Here is an 18,630-nt window from a genome sequence, read left to right as displayed (position 1 = left end):
CAGTAGATCAGGACCGGCTGGGGAGAGACAGGACAGAGGTGGCTAAGGGACAGCAATGATCTCTGCAAGGGTTAGGGAGAACGTGGAGGAAGAGGCAGCTTGGGACGAGTATCTAAGGGGCCCCTGAAACATCACGGTGAGGATTTTGTGTATCCATCACAAATCAAACTGGCCAAGAAGAGAGCTGGGTGAGAGGTGGAGACTTGATCAGCCTTTCCTTAAGAGCGCTGGTCAACCTCGGGTGCACAGGAGGGTTCCAGGGAGAGGAGCGTAGGAACGGCAAGCCAGCCTGAGGACACAGTGTTGGCCCCATTCTGACACTTACAGGGCAGGAGCAGGACGAGAAGCTCGAGGTCAAGGAAAGAAACGACAGTGGGGACGGTGTGGCCCCCTCCAAGGAGCTGAGCAACAGCTGCAGAGCAGGCTGGCGACTGAGGATTACCAAGCCCTGGAAGCCTTGCAAAGGGCAATGTAAGCAGCAGGGCAGGTGCACGGTGCCGAGTGAGGAGAGCACCAAGTGCAAGGGCAAGTGCTGGCTGCTCTTTCTAGGAGCTGGTCAGTGAAAGGGAGAGGAAACGTGGGGTCTTCTTGTTTAAGAGACTGAGCATGTGGTGGAGGGGAAGGAATCAGTGACCAGGGAGTTATGAAGGGAATCGTCTCCATCTCCATCTCCGAGGGAGGAGAGGGCTGCATCAGGGGTGTAGGTGGAGAAGGTGCCCTCCCGCTGGCCAGGAGAGCACCTTTTCCTTGAGAGAAAAAAAAAGCTATAGGGGAAATTCCAGGGATGTTCTGAACTGGCAAGGAGGGAAGCTGATGGAGTGTGTGTCAAGAAACGAGGCATGAGGATCTGCTGGAAGTGAGATGGGTACCTCCTCCCACAAGAACCTATCTCCCCACCCCCAGGGAGGGGCGCTCACTGGGCTCCATCAGTAACCCCAGGGCCACAGAACCTGCACGGACACTTGGGTGCACACTGCTCTTGCTACAGCGCCGTCTAAGCCTGTACCACCGCTTGCCTCCAGGTAACAAAATGCAGAAAGTGCTCATCACTGTCACTGCAAATGGACTTCGAATTTTTCTATGAGGACCACTGAGTATTTTCACTTTTATTTTCCCCTGGCCCTCCAGCCCACTTCCTCACAAGACAGGGCCTGCCGGGGACTCTAGGGGGAAAAAACCGCTGTGTGACCCTCCAAAAAGCTTTGCTCTGCGCAAAGCAACAAACTCACTGGGGCCCGACCATGGCCTCAGCAGCCCTGGGGATGACTTCTGCCCTGCAGCTTGCTCCCTTCTAACCCTGACACACACACCCATCCACCTACTACACTCTGCTGGGGGTGATAGCTCCTGCCCCAGAGGAACGTCAGAAAAAGCCATCACCTGGACAGGAAGAGCTGTTCAGAGGCAGAGTTGGCCACTGATCCCCTTCCCCTGGTCTGTCAGCTCTTATTAAAGACCCCGGATCAGTGACAGAGGTGTCAGGCAGCCTTTGATGCATGCCTTTCTGGTTTCCTCGCCCTCCTGCCCAGAATCCTGGCTTCCTCTAGCTAAAAAACTATAAGATGAGCACATGGATTGGAGTCTGAAGACTTGGGCTGGAGTCCTGGCCGGTCCCTACGTGCTGTGAGATCTTTCAAGTCACTTCTGAGGTCTGGCTTGCAGCCAGGTAAAGTGGAAGGAACAGCACCTATCTCTCCCTGCTCTCAGGGAGGCAGTGAGAAGTTCATCAGGTGAGACAGGCTATCTCTCAACTGGACGGTGCTACTCTGACTTTGGGGGTTTAAGCCAGTCCTGCTGGCAGCTCAACCTGTCTCTCCAGAGCCTCACCCAGCACACGTTCCCCAGCCATCAGGCCCTGGCAGCTCAGAGCCCAAGGGAGACACAGCTCAAATGAATTCAAGGCCAACATTTGTTTAGGTCTCCTCTGTGCCAGGTGCCAGAATACAAACAAGACCAGACACAGGTCTCGCCCTGAGTTCACTAACCGAAGTAGAACTAACAGAGTGGGTGTCTGTTCATGCCGTGGCCAGGTCAGAGTCTGGAGGAGAACTTGCTCTGTGTTGCCGGGAACAGACCATACATGCATTATTAGAGTCTGGGTCCCCTTGTTAACCCTTCTTGAGGGGGAGCTGGGCAGATGTAGCTCTCTGTGAAACCAGGGTGAAGGGCCTGGAGCAGAGGAACCGGAGTCCTTGGAGACCCAGGCCTGGCCCAGCAGTGGAGCCCAAAGGGTTATTTCACTTCTCAGTGCTTCACCCGCACCAACTGGGCCATGTGGAGAATAATCCTGCTTTGGCTTGAATCACAAGGGTATCGTGGAGAACAAAATGAGAACAAAATGACAAGAGCAATGACAAAATGCTTTGAAAAGGAAAGAGCTTTATAAACAAGGCACTATTCGTTTTTCCTCAGGGTCCTCTCCAGTAAAGCTGAGATAATCACAGGAGGTCTGTTTGTCTAAATGCTGACGAGCCTTTCCCATGGCTAGCTTAATGGCACTGACTCAGAGGCATCCAGCTCCCTCACTCTGCAGTCATCTCCACTGAAATATCTCAGTCCCTACAGTTGGTACTTCCAGCGGACTCGACTCCATCTCCTTTCCATATTGTTTCCGCTACTCTGCCACCCACAGCCAGCGGGTACTCAGGTGATGCTTGCGGACTGATGGAAACACTGCCCGTCTTTCTCCTTACGCCAGCCACAGACCTCTGCCCCGAGGACCTGAAAAAGTCACTACCTCCATCACCGCCCCTCTGGCAGAACTTCCAGAGTTTGGCTCAGATGGGAGGCTTTCTCCTGCCTATGTCCAGGACCCAGCGAGAGAGGTTCCAGCATCTGAGCACCAACCCATTCCACTGAGTTCAAAGCAAGAACAAAAACAAAACAAAAGCACCTTGATAAAGCTAGACATTTTCTGCTTCCACCTCACATTCATCTTTTCTACAGCAATTTCTGTCTCTCCAGTCCAAATTAGAGTTGGAGGTGGGAGTGTTTAGATGATAAGGTTTTCACCCAAACCATCAACTGTGCTAACGCCCCTGTCTTCAGCTGTCTGTGTGTAAAGCAGAGCAGGCAGCTGCACTCCGGATTTGAGAGGTTCTAGCCCAGCCTTTCCCTGCCTAAAATTATCTCACACACCCCCAGAACTGCTCTACTTCCAGAAGCACTTCAACCAATTTCTTTGTATTTTGTGTCTTCCTTTTAAAATGCAAATATCTCTGAAAGGAGGAATGCATTCCACTGACCCGACCACAGTTCTCACCCAGCACCTGTGTCCAATAAATATTTACTTAATCCCATTGCTTACTAGAGGCCTGTCCTCAAGGGAATCGGGTCAGAGCCCGGCGCTGTGGAAGGTGGGGTGCGCAGGGGGCAGTCCGGGCGGGAGCCACGCCTCATTTCACCAACCCCACCGCGAGCCCTGAGCAACCCTGCCTGCCACAGCGAGGTAACTGAGTTCTGATGAAAGTAAATCTGAAATAGCCAAATATGGAAACGCTGCAGGAGGAGGCAGAACCAGCCGAAAGAGTCGGAGGAGACGGCCAGAGGGGTTAGTGGCAACAGCGGGGCCCCAGTATTCACTGAAAATTCTCAGAACTGCCAAAACCCTGCAGAGCAGTAACGAGGGGGAGGCAATCTGGTTTCCACCAATTCTCTGTGTGTCCCTGGGTAACTCATTTCAACCTCTGTGAGTCTTGGTTTCCTGCAAGACCCCTCTGAGCTCCCCTTGGCTGGGGGTGAGGGTGGCTCTAAATGAGCACGCTCAATCGAACAGTTCTTGGAGGTTTCCATTCATGCCAACATTAAAGTTTCACTCTAGAATACTTTGGCTGGAAAGTCATGCAAACGTGGAAAGAGGGGGGACCTAAGGGCATGGAGGGGGAACCAGGGGTTTGCAGTGCGGGTATGCGGGGCACGCCTTAAGGTCCTCCCCCACCTGCGAACCCCGACCTGAACCTGGCCCCTCCAGTTCACACTCACGCCCTGGAGCCGCTCCCCGGCTCGGGACCCCCAGTTTCCGTCCTCGCCACATCCCTCCTCTGCTAAGAAAACCCGCTCCGGGTTCCCGCAACCCAGGTGCCCCCCACGCCGCACCCACTCGCGCGCATCAAGGACCACCTGCTCCTCCGGCTTCCCGCGACCCCGGGTCCGGGCCCCGTCGCCTCCTTCCGCCCACCCCCCGCGCCCTCCCGGCGGCCGTCGGGGACTCACCGGGCTCGAGTGGGACGGGCAGCCAGGCCCGGGTCCCCGCAGCCCGGCGGGGGGCTCCTGCCGCCGCGGCGCTTTCGGTTTCAAAGTAAATGGGATGAGCCGAAAAGCGCTCCTCGGTCCCCTCACTCCAGTCCTACAGCGTGGGGCTCAATCCCCGCGGCGCAGCCGCCCCGGGCGGCGACCGGGCTGGACTCACGTGTGGGCCGGCGGGCGGGGGTTCGGCCGGCTCCCGGCTGCAGGCGCGCGAGGACTCCAGGGCTGCGGCGGCGAGGCGGGGGCTCGGCTCTCAGCCCCGGAGCCCGGCGCTCGGAGCCCCACCCCCGAGGAAGGAGGGCGGGCCTGGGGCCCTGAAGGGGCGGGGCCACGGGAGCGGGGGCGGTGAGGGGCGCAGGCTCCCGGGTCGGGAGGAAGCGCAGGAAAGTGTCGGGCAGGACGGTGAGAGGCAGTTACCCAGCCCGTAAGAGACCTAACCTACCCTCGCTAGAATCGTGAGTACCTACAAATAAAAATCATCTCTGGTTTCCCTCAGGGGCGTTTGAAGTGTACACATCTTACCCTTCAGTCAGGGATAACCAGGCTCAGCCAATCCTTTCATATTTTGACCCATTAGCCAAGGTCTGAGATCTGGCTCAGGTCGGTCCCTCCCGACCTTCCTTCACAGCAGCACAAATTTGCCAGCCCTCCTCCTTGCTGCTGGCCCAGCAATCCCTTAGAGTTGTAGAACTTGCCGTTCCAAGGACTCCCCAGACATCTCCTTCGAGCTTCCAAACCTTGTGAAGTAGGCCTGGTCATCCCCATTTTACAGATGAGCCATCTGAGTTCCAGAGAAATGACGTGAAGTGATGACACCCAGCAAGTGCCATAGCTTCGCCTTGAGTCCCGGTCTCCCTGCTCCCCAATACGGGGCTCTTTCTTACACTGCTGCTCTCCATGCGCATATGTTCTAAATGATATTTGTACTCTACATAAATCTCCTCTGTGAAGACTGATGGATTATAAGGATCATGGACTTTAGAATGAAAGGGACCAGAATTCCAATTCTAGCTCCTTCACTTTCAGCTAGGCAACCGTGGGAAAGTTACTTAACCGCCCGGGCTTCGATTACTCATCCGTAAAAGGGAAGAATAATAACAGGCACCACTCAGATAGGCACAGGAGCCAGGCAGGAAACACACAGGAGAGAGGTGAAAGTTGTCGTCCCGGGGACGGGGAGGGACACTGGCACACTAAAGACCATGTGTGGGGGTCTAGAGCAGCAGCCAGGCTCCGTGCCAGCCTGTCCTTATCTGGTCTCTTATTTTTCAGCGACAGCCACAAATCCAGATTCAAACCACCCCATGGTGGTTTGGGGCCCGTGGGCAACTTCTCGCATGGTTGCCTGCAGCTTCTCGCATGATTGCCTGCACTCACCTCCTTTCTCATTATCTACCCCGCCATCCCCACGCTGCCCAGCATGCTGCAAATACAGCCCAACACTAAACAGCATGTTTTGTAGAGTTATATTTCCTCTCACTGGCTAGAAACACAATGTCTTGTATGCATATATGCGGGTATGCTCGGGGCCCTGGTACTGTCATTGACTATGCTTCAGTTGTCTCTTCAGATACCTCTTCCCCGTCAACTGAATAAAGCAGCCAGTTTATCCCAAAAGTGATATCCAAACTTTAAATATGATGAAATCTCATGCTGGGATAGATAGTGAATCTTTTAGTAGTGGGAAGGGGAGGCTGCACAACTCCAGGGCTAGGAGCCTAAGTGGGAAGGTAGAGGAATTTTAGATGGGTGATAGTTGGAAATCAAGGACATGTTGCTAGTTCCCCTTGTTGGTCACAGAATCCTCTGCAGGGTGTCTGGGAGAATAGAGAAAACAAACCCTGGGACCTAGCCCAGTCTGATGAAGGAGACATTATCTCTTTCCTCAAGGACTTGAAGATGGATGGGAAGGACAGAACATAAATATACATTAAATAATGTAAACAAACGTTAAAATACTTGCAGATGATAGCTAACATTAAGTTTTATTATACACCAGGTACTGTGCTCAGTGCTTTACCCATATTTACCCATTTGATCATCAGCCCTATTTTATAGTTTGGAAAATTCATCTCTTGAACACTTTGCCCCAAATTGCAAAATTCTTAGTTTGGGAGAGGTGGGATTCGAACCTGGGGAGTCTTGTTCTTGCATTCTCTTAGTCACTACGCCACCTTGCCCCTCAAAGAAATGGTTGGTGTGACTTCAGACAAAACAACTTTGAGAAGGAGATGAATTTTAGCAGTTTTAGTGTTCTCGAAATACTTGCAATGTTATAAACAATCCAGTTTTCAAGCTAAATTCCTCTAGAAAAATAAGGGCAGGTTGGACTATTCACTAAATTTTTGCACAGAAGAAAAGGGATAAACTTTGAATCTGTTTATTCTAAACATCCTAAGACTACCCCCAGACTTCAGACATGGCTTTCAGCTGTTTAATTTGCTGGATAAATTGATAAGAATAAAAGATGGCAGCCTTGGCTGTCAATGGAATGATGGTGTTGATGGAGTGGGGAGGGCGCCACCTACTGGAGTAATAGATGGATGCATTATCTTCGTTGGGCTGACCTTTTGTGCAAAGACTGATCAATATTGTGGGTTAGTTAGAGCAGGATAAAAGGTCATATCTTCTATCACGGAAAGATCAGTGAGATCATATAAGGGGGAAAAATCCTCTCCTTGGGCCTTACATTGCACCTCTAACTTCAGCTGCAAGTTAAAATGGAAAGTCCTTGCCTGTAATGGAACGACACATGGAAAGTGTGATAACAGCAGCATACCCCTCCCAGGCAAAAAGCGAAACCTCAGGGTACTGAGCACATAGAATGCGCACTTTCTCATTAAGTAGGTCCTGCCTTGAGACAATAAATGAATGAATGCCTGTGGATTTTCTGTATTTAACTTCTTAATCCAGTGATGTGAGGCTCCTTTGCTTTCATCAAATAACCTTTATTCAGCTCTGCTTGTCAGTATGCTGACCACCACAGAAGAGAGGCAGGGAGTGCTGGGGGAAAGGGGGCTTCTCCGAGGACCGATGTAATTTTTTTAAAAAAACTCCTTTTCTGGACTTCCCTGGGGGCGCAGTGGTTAAGAATCCACCTGCCAATGCAGGGGACACGGATTCGAGCCCTGGTCCCTAGTGTGGGAAGATCCCACATACCCCGGAGCATGCGTCACATGCCCCGTGCGCCAAAACTACTGTGCCTGAGCTCTAGAGCCCGCAAGCCACAATTACTGAGCCTGCGTGCCGCAACTACTGAAGCCTGTGTGCCTAGAGCCTGTGCTCCACAAGAGAAGCCACCGCAATGAGAAGCCCGCACACCGCAACAAAGAGTAGCCCCTGCTAGCCACAACTAGAGAAAGCCTGCGCACAGCAAAGAAGACCCAATGCAGCCAAAAGTAAATAAATAGATTTACTAAAAAAAAAACTTTTCCAAAGACTTTTTCAAAAGGTAATCCATTGTCTGGATGTATCACAGTTTGTTTATTCATCCACTTACAGAAGGACATCTTGGTTTTTTCCAGGTTTTGGCAATTATGAATAAAACTACTATAAACATTTGTGTGCAGGTTTTGGCATGAACACACATCTCATATGTACATGCATCCAGCAGCTGCACTTTTAGCTTAGTAGCTCAAAAAAAACCCATGTTTCTTTTGTTCTACTTGATTCACTCTATTCTCATCTAGGTTTAGTGCCTATTTGAAGAAAACAGACTTATGCTGTAATTTGTTCCAGGGGGCCCCCCACTCAGTACACACAACTCACCCATCCTGTTCTCTGTTCATGGTCTGATTATCTGATAGTCACTCTTTTCGTAGGAGAAACGAGATTTTTATTATTTTAAAATGAGGCCTGCTGTCTTCATTGTATGCTTGGCTGAATGTGGATTCTGTCCATTTTGACAGTACCTTTAATAAGATTCACACATGCAAATTCCCATCAGTGTTTGGAAAGACATTTTAACATTAATTCTGCCTAACATTAATTCACTGTAATACATTAAACTATAGATTTTAAGGTTGTTATTTAACCTTAGGAACCATGAAGTAAGATCAATGGTTTGATTGGCATGATTTGGCTTTGTTAGACTTTGTAATAAGTTGATAACAAGGAAGACCTTTCTTTTTTTTCTTTTGGTATTTCTTCTTTTTGAGAATGGTGGCTACGCTGTATGAAGAGATTTTAAACAACGCTCTTATACCTTGGTTAACCACATCTTCTGTTTCACAGAAAACAAGACAGAAGAACTAAGAAGGAAAGGCAGAAGCTCAGGAAGGGGTTAACCTGGGAAAAATCGACAAATAAAGTTCAAATGTCTTTGATTCCAACCACACCTCAGTATTCCATGACCTTGCCCCTCTGTCCTGAGAAATCCCATGTGATCTTCTGTGGGCACAATGGGGGCCTCTAATTATGGAAACACTGGAGTCCCTATTGCACATACTTTTGTTTCATACTTTTTCCTTTTTTAAACAACTTTACTGTTATACTTTCAATACCATTCATCCAATCAATGAATTTTAGTAAATGTATACAGTTTTTCAACCATAGCCATAATGAAATTTTAGAACAAATCCATCACCCCTTGTCTTTTTGCGGTCAATCCCCACTCCCAGCCCTGGACTCAGGCAAGAGCGGATCTGCTTCCTGTTTCTATAGTTTTGCATTTTCTGGAAAATTTATGTAAATAATCATGTACCACTTTGTGTCAATTGGCACAATGTTTCTGAGTTTCAACCATTTTATTGCACATATCAGTAGTGTCTTCCTTTTAATTGCTGCATAGTATGCCGTTGTATAGATACACTACATTTTGTTTATCCATTCACCAGCTGATAGATATTTGGATTTTCTCCAGCTTTGGGCTATTATAAATAATGCTGCTATGAATAAAAGGAAAAGGAAAAGAAAGAATGCTGCTGTGAATATTTGAATACAAGTTTTTGTGTGGACATACATTTTCTTTCTCTTTAGGTAGACCTAGGAATAAATTACTGGGTTGTGTTGTACATGTACATTTAATCTGCTGGAGATTGCCAAACAGCTTTGCAAAGTGGCTTATCACTGTAGCATATTACATTTCTACCGGCTGTATGAGAAGGTTCCAGTTTCTTCACATCCTTGACAACGGTTGATATCGTCAGTCTTTTTAATATTAGCCATTCTAGTGGGTGTTATACACACCTTGTTGTGGCTTTACTTTGCATTTCCCTTATGATTAATGATGTGACATCTTTCCATGTGCTCATTTGCCATTTGCATATCTTCTTTGACAAATGTCTTCAAATCTTCTGCTTATTTTTTTTTTGTTCTCTTTTTATTGACTTGTAAGAGTTATTATTATTTAGTTCTAAGAGTTCACATACGTTCTGGCTTTGAAAAGATCTTTTAAAATCTTGATGAAATCCAATTTATTAATTTGTTTCTATTATAGATCATGCTATTGGTTACATTGTTTCTCCTATATTTTCTTCTAAAACTTTATAGTTTTAGATCATACATCTTGGCCTATAATCCGTTACAAGTTAATTTTTGTGGGCAGTGTGAATTTTTTTTTTTGACATCTTTATTGGAGTATAATTGCTTTACAATGGTGTATTGGTTTCTGCTTTATAACAAAGTGAATCAGCTATACATATACATATATCCCCATATCTCCTCCCTCTTGCGTCTCCCTCCCACCTTCCCTATCCCACACCTCTAGGTGGTCACAAAACACTGAGCTGATCTCCCTGTGCTATGTGTCTGCTTCCCACTAGCTATCTATTTTACATTTGGTAGTGTATATATGTCCATGTGGGGGGTGTGAATTAAAGATCATCCTTTTTTTTTTTTCCCCCATACAGATATTCTATCCTTTCTGCCATTGAATTACCCTGGCACTGTCATGGAAAATCAATTGACCATATATTTGTGAGTGTATTTCTGGACTCTATTCTGTTCCATGGATCTATGTGTCTATCTTTACACCAATATCACACTGTCTTCATTACTGCAACTTTATAACAAGTATGGAAATCACTTAGTGTAAGTCACTCAATTTTGTTCTTTTTCAAAATTGTTTTGGTTAATCTAAGTTCCGGGTTGCCACTTGTTTTTGTAAATAAAGTTTTATTGACATATAGCCATGCCTGTTCATTATGTATTTTCTATGACTGTTTTTGAACTACATTGGTAGAGATGAATAGTTGCAACAGGGACTGTGGAGACTGAAAAGCCTAAAATACTTACTGTCTTGGCCATTTAGAGAAAAAATTTCCTGGCTCCTGGCCTAGGTCCTTGCAATACCATATAAATTTTGGAATTAGCTTGTCAATTTGTACAAAACAAAGCTAAGATTTTGATAGGGATTGGGTTTAATATATAAAGCAGTTTGAGGGGAATTACCATCTTAACAATATTGTTTTCCAATTCATGAATATGGTATGTCCCCCCATTTATTTAGGTCTTCTTTAATTTGTCTCAGCAGTATTTTATGTATTTCAGTGAACAGCTATTTCACATTTTTGTTAAAATATATTGTTAAATATTTTATTCTTTTTGATACTACTGTGAGTAAAATTGTTTTCTGGATTCTATTTTCAGACCATTCATTGCTAGTATATAAAAATACAACTGATTTTATATTGATCTTGTATCCTGTGACCTTCTTGAACTCATTATTCTATAAGTGTTTGCAGGTTTATTAGTATTTTTTACATGCAAGATCATGTCATCTACAAATAAAGACAATTTTTGTTCTGCCTTTCACATCTGTAAGCCTTTATTTCTCTTGCTGTATTGAATTGGCTAGAACCACCAGTAAAATGTTGACTAGAAGTGATGAGAACAGGTATCCTTAGCTTGGTTCCAATCCTAGGGGAAAGCACTCAGTTAAGTGTAATATTACTTATAGGCTTCTTGTGGATGTTTTTTTATCAGGTTGAGAAAGTTCCCTTATATTTCTAGTTTTTTGAGAGTTTTTATCAGGAATAGGTGTTGGATTTTGTCAAATGTCTTTTCTGTGTCTATTGTTATGATCATTTTCCTTTTCCCTTTATTTTATTAATATGATGTATTGCAATGATTCTCAACTGAGGGGTTTGCTCCCTGAGGGACATTTGGTAATGGCTGGAGATATTTTTGATAAACTGGAGGTGGGGGAGAGGACGCTACTGGCATCTGGTGGATAAAGGCTGAGGATTCTGCTATACATCTTACAATGCACAACAAAGAATTATCTAGCCGAAAATGTCAAAAGTGCTGAGGTTGTGAAACTCTGGTATATTACATGAATTGATTTCTTTTGTTAAACCAAACTTGCATTCCTGGGATAAACACCACTGGGTTATGTTCTGCAATCCTTTTACTGCTGAATTTTATTTGCTAATATCTGTTAAGGATTTTTGCATCTCTGTTCATTAGTCTGAAGTTTCTTTTTTTTTCTTTCTTGTCTTTATCTGGCTTCAAATCAGAGTAATAATGCTCTTATAGAATGAATAGGGAAGTGTTCCTTCCTCCTGTATTTTCTGAGTTCATGTAGGCTTGGCGTTATTTCTTAAAGGGTTTGATAGAATTCACCAATAAAGCTATGTGGGCCAAGGCGTTTTTATGTGTGAAGACTTTTTTAAAAATTAATTTAATTTATTTATTTTTGGCTGTGTTGGGTCTTCATTGCTGCACGCGGGCTTTCTCTAGTTGTGGCGAGCAGGGGTTACTCTTTGCTGCAGTGCGCAGGCTTCTCATTGTGGTTGCTTCTCTGGTTGCAGAGCATGGGCTCTAGGCAAGCGGGCTTCAGTAGTTGTGGTGCACAGGCTTAGTTGCTCCGTGGCACGTGGGGTCTTCCTGGACCAGGGCTCGAACCCATGTACCCTGCATTGGCAGGTGGATTCTTAACCACTGCACCACCAGGGAAGCCCCTATGTGTGAAGACTTTTAATCACAAATTCAATTTCTTTACTTGATTCAGATTTTCTATTCTTTTTGAGACAGTTGTGGTAAGAATTTGTCCATTTTAAAAACATTTACAAATTTGTTGACGTAAAGTGTTCATAAGGTTCCTTTACAAATACTTTTAATTTCTGTAGGTTATGTAGTGATAATCCATCTTCCAGTCTAGATTTTGATAATTTGCACAATTTTTTTCTTGATCTAACAAATTTTCTAACTAATGAATTTTCCATTTTGTTGATCTTTTCAAGAAGCAACTACTGGTTTCAGGGATTTTTCTCTATTGTTTTCCTGGTATCTATTTCATTTATTTTAATTATGATTTTATTTCCTCTCTTGTGTTTACTTTAAGTTATATTTACTCTTTTCTTTCTAGCTTTTAAAGAAGAAAGCTTAGATGATTGATTTTATCTTCCTATATAATATAAACGTTTAAAGCTATCAACTTCCTTCTAGGCACAACTTGCTACAGCCATTGATTTTTTATATACTGTTTTTACTTATATTCAGTTCAAGATATTTTCTAATTTCTCTTGTAACTTATTTTCTGACCCATAACTTATTTAGAAATGAGTTGTTTAATTTCCAAATATTTGAGAATTTTCCATACTTCTGTTGCTGATTTCTAGTTCCATTGTACTTAGAGAACATATTCTGGGTAACTTGAACACTTTTCCATTTATTAAAATTTACTTATGGCACAGAATATGGTCTATTCTTGGAAATATTTCATGTGCACATGAAATGAATGTTTACTCTGCTGTTGTTGGGTGGAATGATCTATAAATTTCAATTAGGTAAAAGTGGTTGATAGTGTTGTTCAGATCTTCTATATTCTTACTCATTTTGGGTTTTCATGTTCTATCAACTATTAAGAGATGGGTATTTAAGTCACTGACTTTAATGGCAGATTTGCCTATTTCTTCTTGCAGTTCTATCAGGGATCCTCTTGATGAATTGGCACCTTTATCATTATGCAGTGAACATCTCTTTGACAATATTCCTTGCTTTGAAATCTTTGTCTGACATTAATACAGTCACTCCAACTTTCTTTTAATTGTGAAGATGGTATATATTTGTTCATTGTATTTGTTTCTATTGCTGCATAACAAATTACTCCAAAATTTAGCAGCTCAAAAGAACACTCTTTAATTCACAGTTTCTGTGGTGTTAAGAAATCTGGGCACAGCTTAGCTGAGTTCTCTGTCTCAAGGTCTCTCATAGTCTGCAATCAAGGTGTTGGCTGAGCTCTAGTCATCTCAAGGCCCAACTGGGGAAGGATCCACTTCCAAGCATACGTGGTTGTTGGCAGGGTTCAGATCCTGGCAGGTTGTTATTCTGAGGGCCTAATTTTTCTGCTGGCTGTTGGCAGGGTGCTTGCCTCAGATCCTTGCCACATGGGCCTCTCCAACATGGCAGCTTGCTTCATCAAAGCATGCAAGCAGAGAAATCTACTAACAAGACAGAAGTCCCAGTCTTTTAGCCTAACCACAGAAGTGACATTTCATCACCTTTGCTGTATTCTCTTGGTCAGAAGCAAGTCCCTAAGTCCAGCTCGCACACAATGGCATGAATACCGGGAAGCAGGAATCCTTGGAGGCTGCTCCATATCCCTCGAATTTGAGGTTATTATGGGATCCTTTTGAGAATGTCAGTGTTTTCCCACTCTTTTGCCTTCGCGGAGTTGCAGCTTCTTTAATTCTATGAGGTTTTTGTCATAAGTCTGTCTCTATCTGCTGGTGGCACCTTCTCTGGCTTTCCAGCACTGTTAAGCATTATTTCTGTTTTTGTATTTCTTGTCATTTCACCAAACTTTGGGGTGGGAAGAAAAATAAATAAGCTGAGGCACAGGGAGGTGAAGTAACTTCAGTGGAGTTGGAAGAGTCACCATGGTACAGGGAGAACTTTTTATATATAAGTCAAGTGACAAGCCCCTCAACAATTCTGATTGTTTTCAAATTCTCTTTTGGAAAGGGCACAGCATGTGAACAAAAATGGTCTTGGGAATAAAGGCCTTTTGAAGCCAAATCCTGCAAATTATGAAAGCTGCTCTGGGCAGTAAGCTAGATAGATACCTCAAGAGATAGATATCTTGTGTTGTGGTATTATTCAGGATCTTCTTAGTTATCGGTAATTATACCTTATATATTTAAATAAAATTAAATTAAGTAGAATAAAAATTTAACCTTAAAATAATCCAGAAAAAAAAGATAATTCTATAAAGCATTCTGGAAGATTACCCTTCATGCCATTTACAGTGTGAAGACTGCTCCTAGATCTCTCCACTTCACTTTCCCAGCATCTTTTTCTGAGACTGCTCACCCAAATTCCAGCTTTAAGATTGTAAAGTTTAAGTCACCACAATGCAAAGAAAGACCCATTCCTTATCAATAGCCTACTTTAAATCTGGTATAGACAATTTGCAAAAATCTCAATCCAACACTAATTTCTGGTCTTCATTGTTTCTCTCTTAAGTGTTCTTCTGATAACAGAAGAAAGGAAGATAACGCCACATGGCCTCTTAGACACAGTCACACATTTAGGAACATTCCTCTTAATGTTTTACTCCCAAACTCCATTGTTACTAGAATTTATTGTTGCAGAACATTCCTTCACTAAGGCAGTTAATCAAGATTTAACTTGGGAGGAGTTACATGTGACCTATTTTTTCTCCTAAGAGAGGGCAGTTAAGGTACCCCCACAAATGCATCAAAAAGTGAGGTACCTTCTTGTAGACATTTTATAATATAGCATGGTTTCTCAAACTTGGTTCTTGGATTCCTTCTGTATTCACTTACTCTGTAATCTTATGAATGATATATCTATAATGAATGTCCAAATTAAAAAACTAATACACACTTTCTTGTTTCCTATTATCAGAATGTATTCATCATTTATTTCAGGAAAGCACAGAGATCCTCCTTTGAGTTCTAAGTCAGATTATTATTTTTGAGGAGACACTGACACCCCAGTGTTAAGTGATGAGCAGTTATTAATATCCATGGATAATATTCTTTTGATAGCAGGAAGAAACATTAAAAGAATACAACATATTTAATAACTAAAGTTGGTACTTTAACCAAAGTATTTGCAACATTCTTAGTATAGTTGAAAATCATGACTGCCAGGTTTTTTTGGCTTGTTCTCTACATCTATTTCTAAAAAGAATATAGGCCTATACTAAGACAGAATTTGACGTTCTTTCACCTTTATTTTACATTATATTTTACTCACTTTATTATGACTATTAAGAAAAAGTTTTGATCATAACCTACTTTTACCTCCATCGTATTACACTGGAATTAAATCATATAGAAAAATAATTTTTATTAATATCACCAGATGTATCAACAGCGTGATTTATTTTTAGTTACGTAATGAAAAAAATACTTGGGTGTAGATTTTTTTTTAAACTGATAAACTTGCAATTAATGAAATGGTCATTAAAAGATTTTCAGGTTTTGCTTTTTTTTTTTTCCTTTTTATAAAAATCAGTATTTAGAATTTCACAGTGAAGAGGTCCTAAATTTCTCATACAACATGAAATTATATAAAAATAGAAGACATACACATCTTTAACTCTTTAATCCTTTGATTAAGCAGCAAGCATATCACTCTTCCAGGCCAAACACTGCTTAAACAAAAAAGAAAAATAATGACGTGCAAAATATTTACAAAATATGCAAAGCACACAATAAAGACATCTCACTATATACATGTGTCATATTACTAATGAAGCTAAGATTTTTCTACTGTGTGCTCTAGTGTACGTAAATCAAATTACAGCACATCCCTCAGATACAGCACCTTTGCCCATGGTTGGGATAGAATGGATTTTAAATGAATCACAATATACTTAACAGCTGGACAGACGCTGGTGCTGACCAACTTGACTCACATATCCCACACACTGTATACTGAAGGTCTACTGACAAGAGACAAGACAATAGAAGCTGTATAGTATGCACATATGCAAGACAATCTAAATACTTTAAAAAATGCTTTAGATATTTTCCTTTAAGATATATAACTGTCCCCATGGCTATTAAAGTAAAAATAAGTATAAATTCTTGAATATTAGGAATTTTAAATCATAAGGTGATCCAATGAGAGAGAAAGAACACATCCTGGAAAAAGTTTTAGATTATGCCAGAACTTAAGGTCCTTATGGAAAGAAGTGGTCTAAACTTCAAAATTAAAACTAATCAATGGATTTAAGTCAATAGCTCGTTAACACTTTAGAGCCAAAGGTAGGGACTACCCAATATTGGGGGAATATATGACATCTCGAAATATAAACTAGGGCCTTTGATGTTGACCATGTCGTGAAATAGTTCTAAATATGAGAATGTGAATGTGCAAACATTTAGCTTAAGTTCCACTAGTATAGCAATCTAAGAGATCTGTCCCTTTGCACAGGTCATGATTCCAATATGAAATCACTGTATCAAAAATATTAGTAATACATTGTTGAAATACTATCACTTGTAAAATATTCTTCGTAGGTGCTTAATGATTATGTGTTGAATTAAGAAGACTTGAAATTATTTGTTTCTTTATAAAAGGGGTCTCAGCATTTTAAGTTAACAGCACAATTGTGACAATATACTGATACATCTTTGGATAACACAGAACAAATTCTTAAATTTATTTTATGAAATAATGTCGATGATTTAACCCTAAACCAAACCCAGAAGTACAGGTCAGCTGCAAGGAATACACAAATGCATCCAAATAGTACAATAGAGATTTATCAAGAAAACATCCTTTATATTAAATACAGACCATATTAATAAGTCTGACGGCAATTTAAAGTTCAGAACCTAAACACAAAAAGGGTACTGTAAATAAATGCTTCCATAATTACTATCTCCACATAACTGACAAAATATAATTCTCTTCTAAAGTCCCCAATGTAGGCAACTACTAGTTAAAAGCAATAGCATTTAGAAAGATTAAAAAAAAAAATCAAAATTAACTCCATTTTCAAGGAACTTAAAGACACTGTACTTTAACAGATTAAATCCTCATTTATATGTAAAATTATTATTCCGATCCTCTTACTACTGCAAGATGGCAAGTCAATGACCTTTAAGCAAGGACTTTGCACTAGGACCCCTAAACTGTGTGTTAAAGAGTTAGCAGGTTCAGTACATTCTTTGTGGGTTCATATAATTGCTTTGCAATTGATTAAATTGCTTTCTTTTAAAGGAATATATTTAAATTCCTTTAGAAAAAAAAGCAAGAGTTTTTGAAAAAAGGGATATGCAGCTATAATTTCTTAAATATGCATTAAATGAACATATGTCAAAATCTGAAATGCAGGCTATCTATTCTTGCACTCCTAACATAGGAAAATGTTAAAAATTAAATTAAACAAAAAAGAGAAAAAGTCGAACATCCTTAACTTATGAAACTTAAGGAGTTTTCACAATTCCTAAGTCAATATTCCTGTACTAAGAGCCTTGACTATGAAGAGGCAGGAATATAAAGATTCTCAATAAAATAAATACAGTAAAAACAAAACAAAAACCCTCGGTATATAGAATACTTAATCTCTTTTCCTTTAATGAGATCATGTCGCTGAATGTATACTCTAGAAAGGAGGCTAACTGTAGGCTTTCTGTTGTATAACATTTCAGTTGCGTGAACTAAAAAATTTCTTAGGCATCTACTTATGCTAGCCCACTGCCACAGAACTAGTTTGCAGCCTCAGTATCTAGGAAGGATTATTCTTTCTTCTTTTGCATCAGTCAGGTGAGCACTGGTATAATGATGGGGTGAAAAGTTACTGCAGCTCTGTCCAATTTAATCTTAGTGCAGTGAGGACTGTGAATCTGTCTGAATTCCGATAAGTGTTGGTGGCTGTTGACCACCAACTGTGGACAACACTGGTCTTGGGTTTAGACGGGGTGGCATAGAATTAGCAGGGCGAATGAGAGGTGGTGGAGGCTGATTTAAAGTTGGCCGGGGCTGGATGAACCGAGCCTGCTGCTGGAGTGGAGGAGGCTGCCGGTGAAGAGCAGGGGCAGCAGGCAGTGTTGGACGAAGAAGTGGTGGAGGCTGGTTCAGAGTGGCAATGGGGGCTGTTGGTGTTGGAGTGGATGATGGGGCAGGAGGTGATGGACCCAGAGTCCGAGGAGCCTGTGGGGTCTGTGCCTAGAGGTGAAGAAACAAAAATACACGTATGAGATGACAGTTCCTAATGAACTTAATACAATATAGTTTGGGCTGTCACAGGAAAAACAAAACAAAACAAAAACATAACACCAGTGTTTTTTGGAAGCACAAGCTTCTTTTATTTTAAACAAAACAAAACAAAAAACCAAAAACCGAAAAAGCAACGAAGCTACCAAACAGGCATCTTTATTAGTAAACAGCTTAACACTGGAAATAAAAATAAGACTATGAAAGAACAATACACTCTCCATTCTTCAAGGATCAGAACTTAGC

The 18,630-nt window shown here is 42.2% G+C and overlaps 1 protein-coding gene across 4 annotated transcripts in view; it reads right to left on the bottom strand.

Annotated features, from left to right (window-relative positions):
• Positions 1–15,628: 15,628 nt before the first annotated feature.
• Positions 15,629–18,630, bottom strand: part of RCOR3 (REST corepressor 3) — a 51,196-nt gene continuing 48,194 nt past the window's right edge. For all 4 annotated transcript variants that reach the window (XM_030872948.3, XM_030872944.3, XM_030872945.3 and 1 more), the window contains one exon: positions 15,629–18,336. In XM_030872948.3, coding sequence (XP_030728808.1) covers positions 18,101–18,336 — 236 coding nt within the window. In that variant the 3' untranslated portion in view covers positions 15,629–18,100. The remainder of the gene's footprint in view (positions 18,337–18,630) is intronic.

This window comes from Globicephala melas, chromosome 1, assembly GCF_963455315.2.
Source record: "Globicephala melas chromosome 1, mGloMel1.2, whole genome shotgun sequence".
NCBI classification, from domain to species: Eukaryota; Metazoa; Chordata; class Mammalia; order Artiodactyla; family Delphinidae; genus Globicephala; species Globicephala melas.
This window is presented reverse-complemented; position numbering and strand designations above follow the sequence as displayed.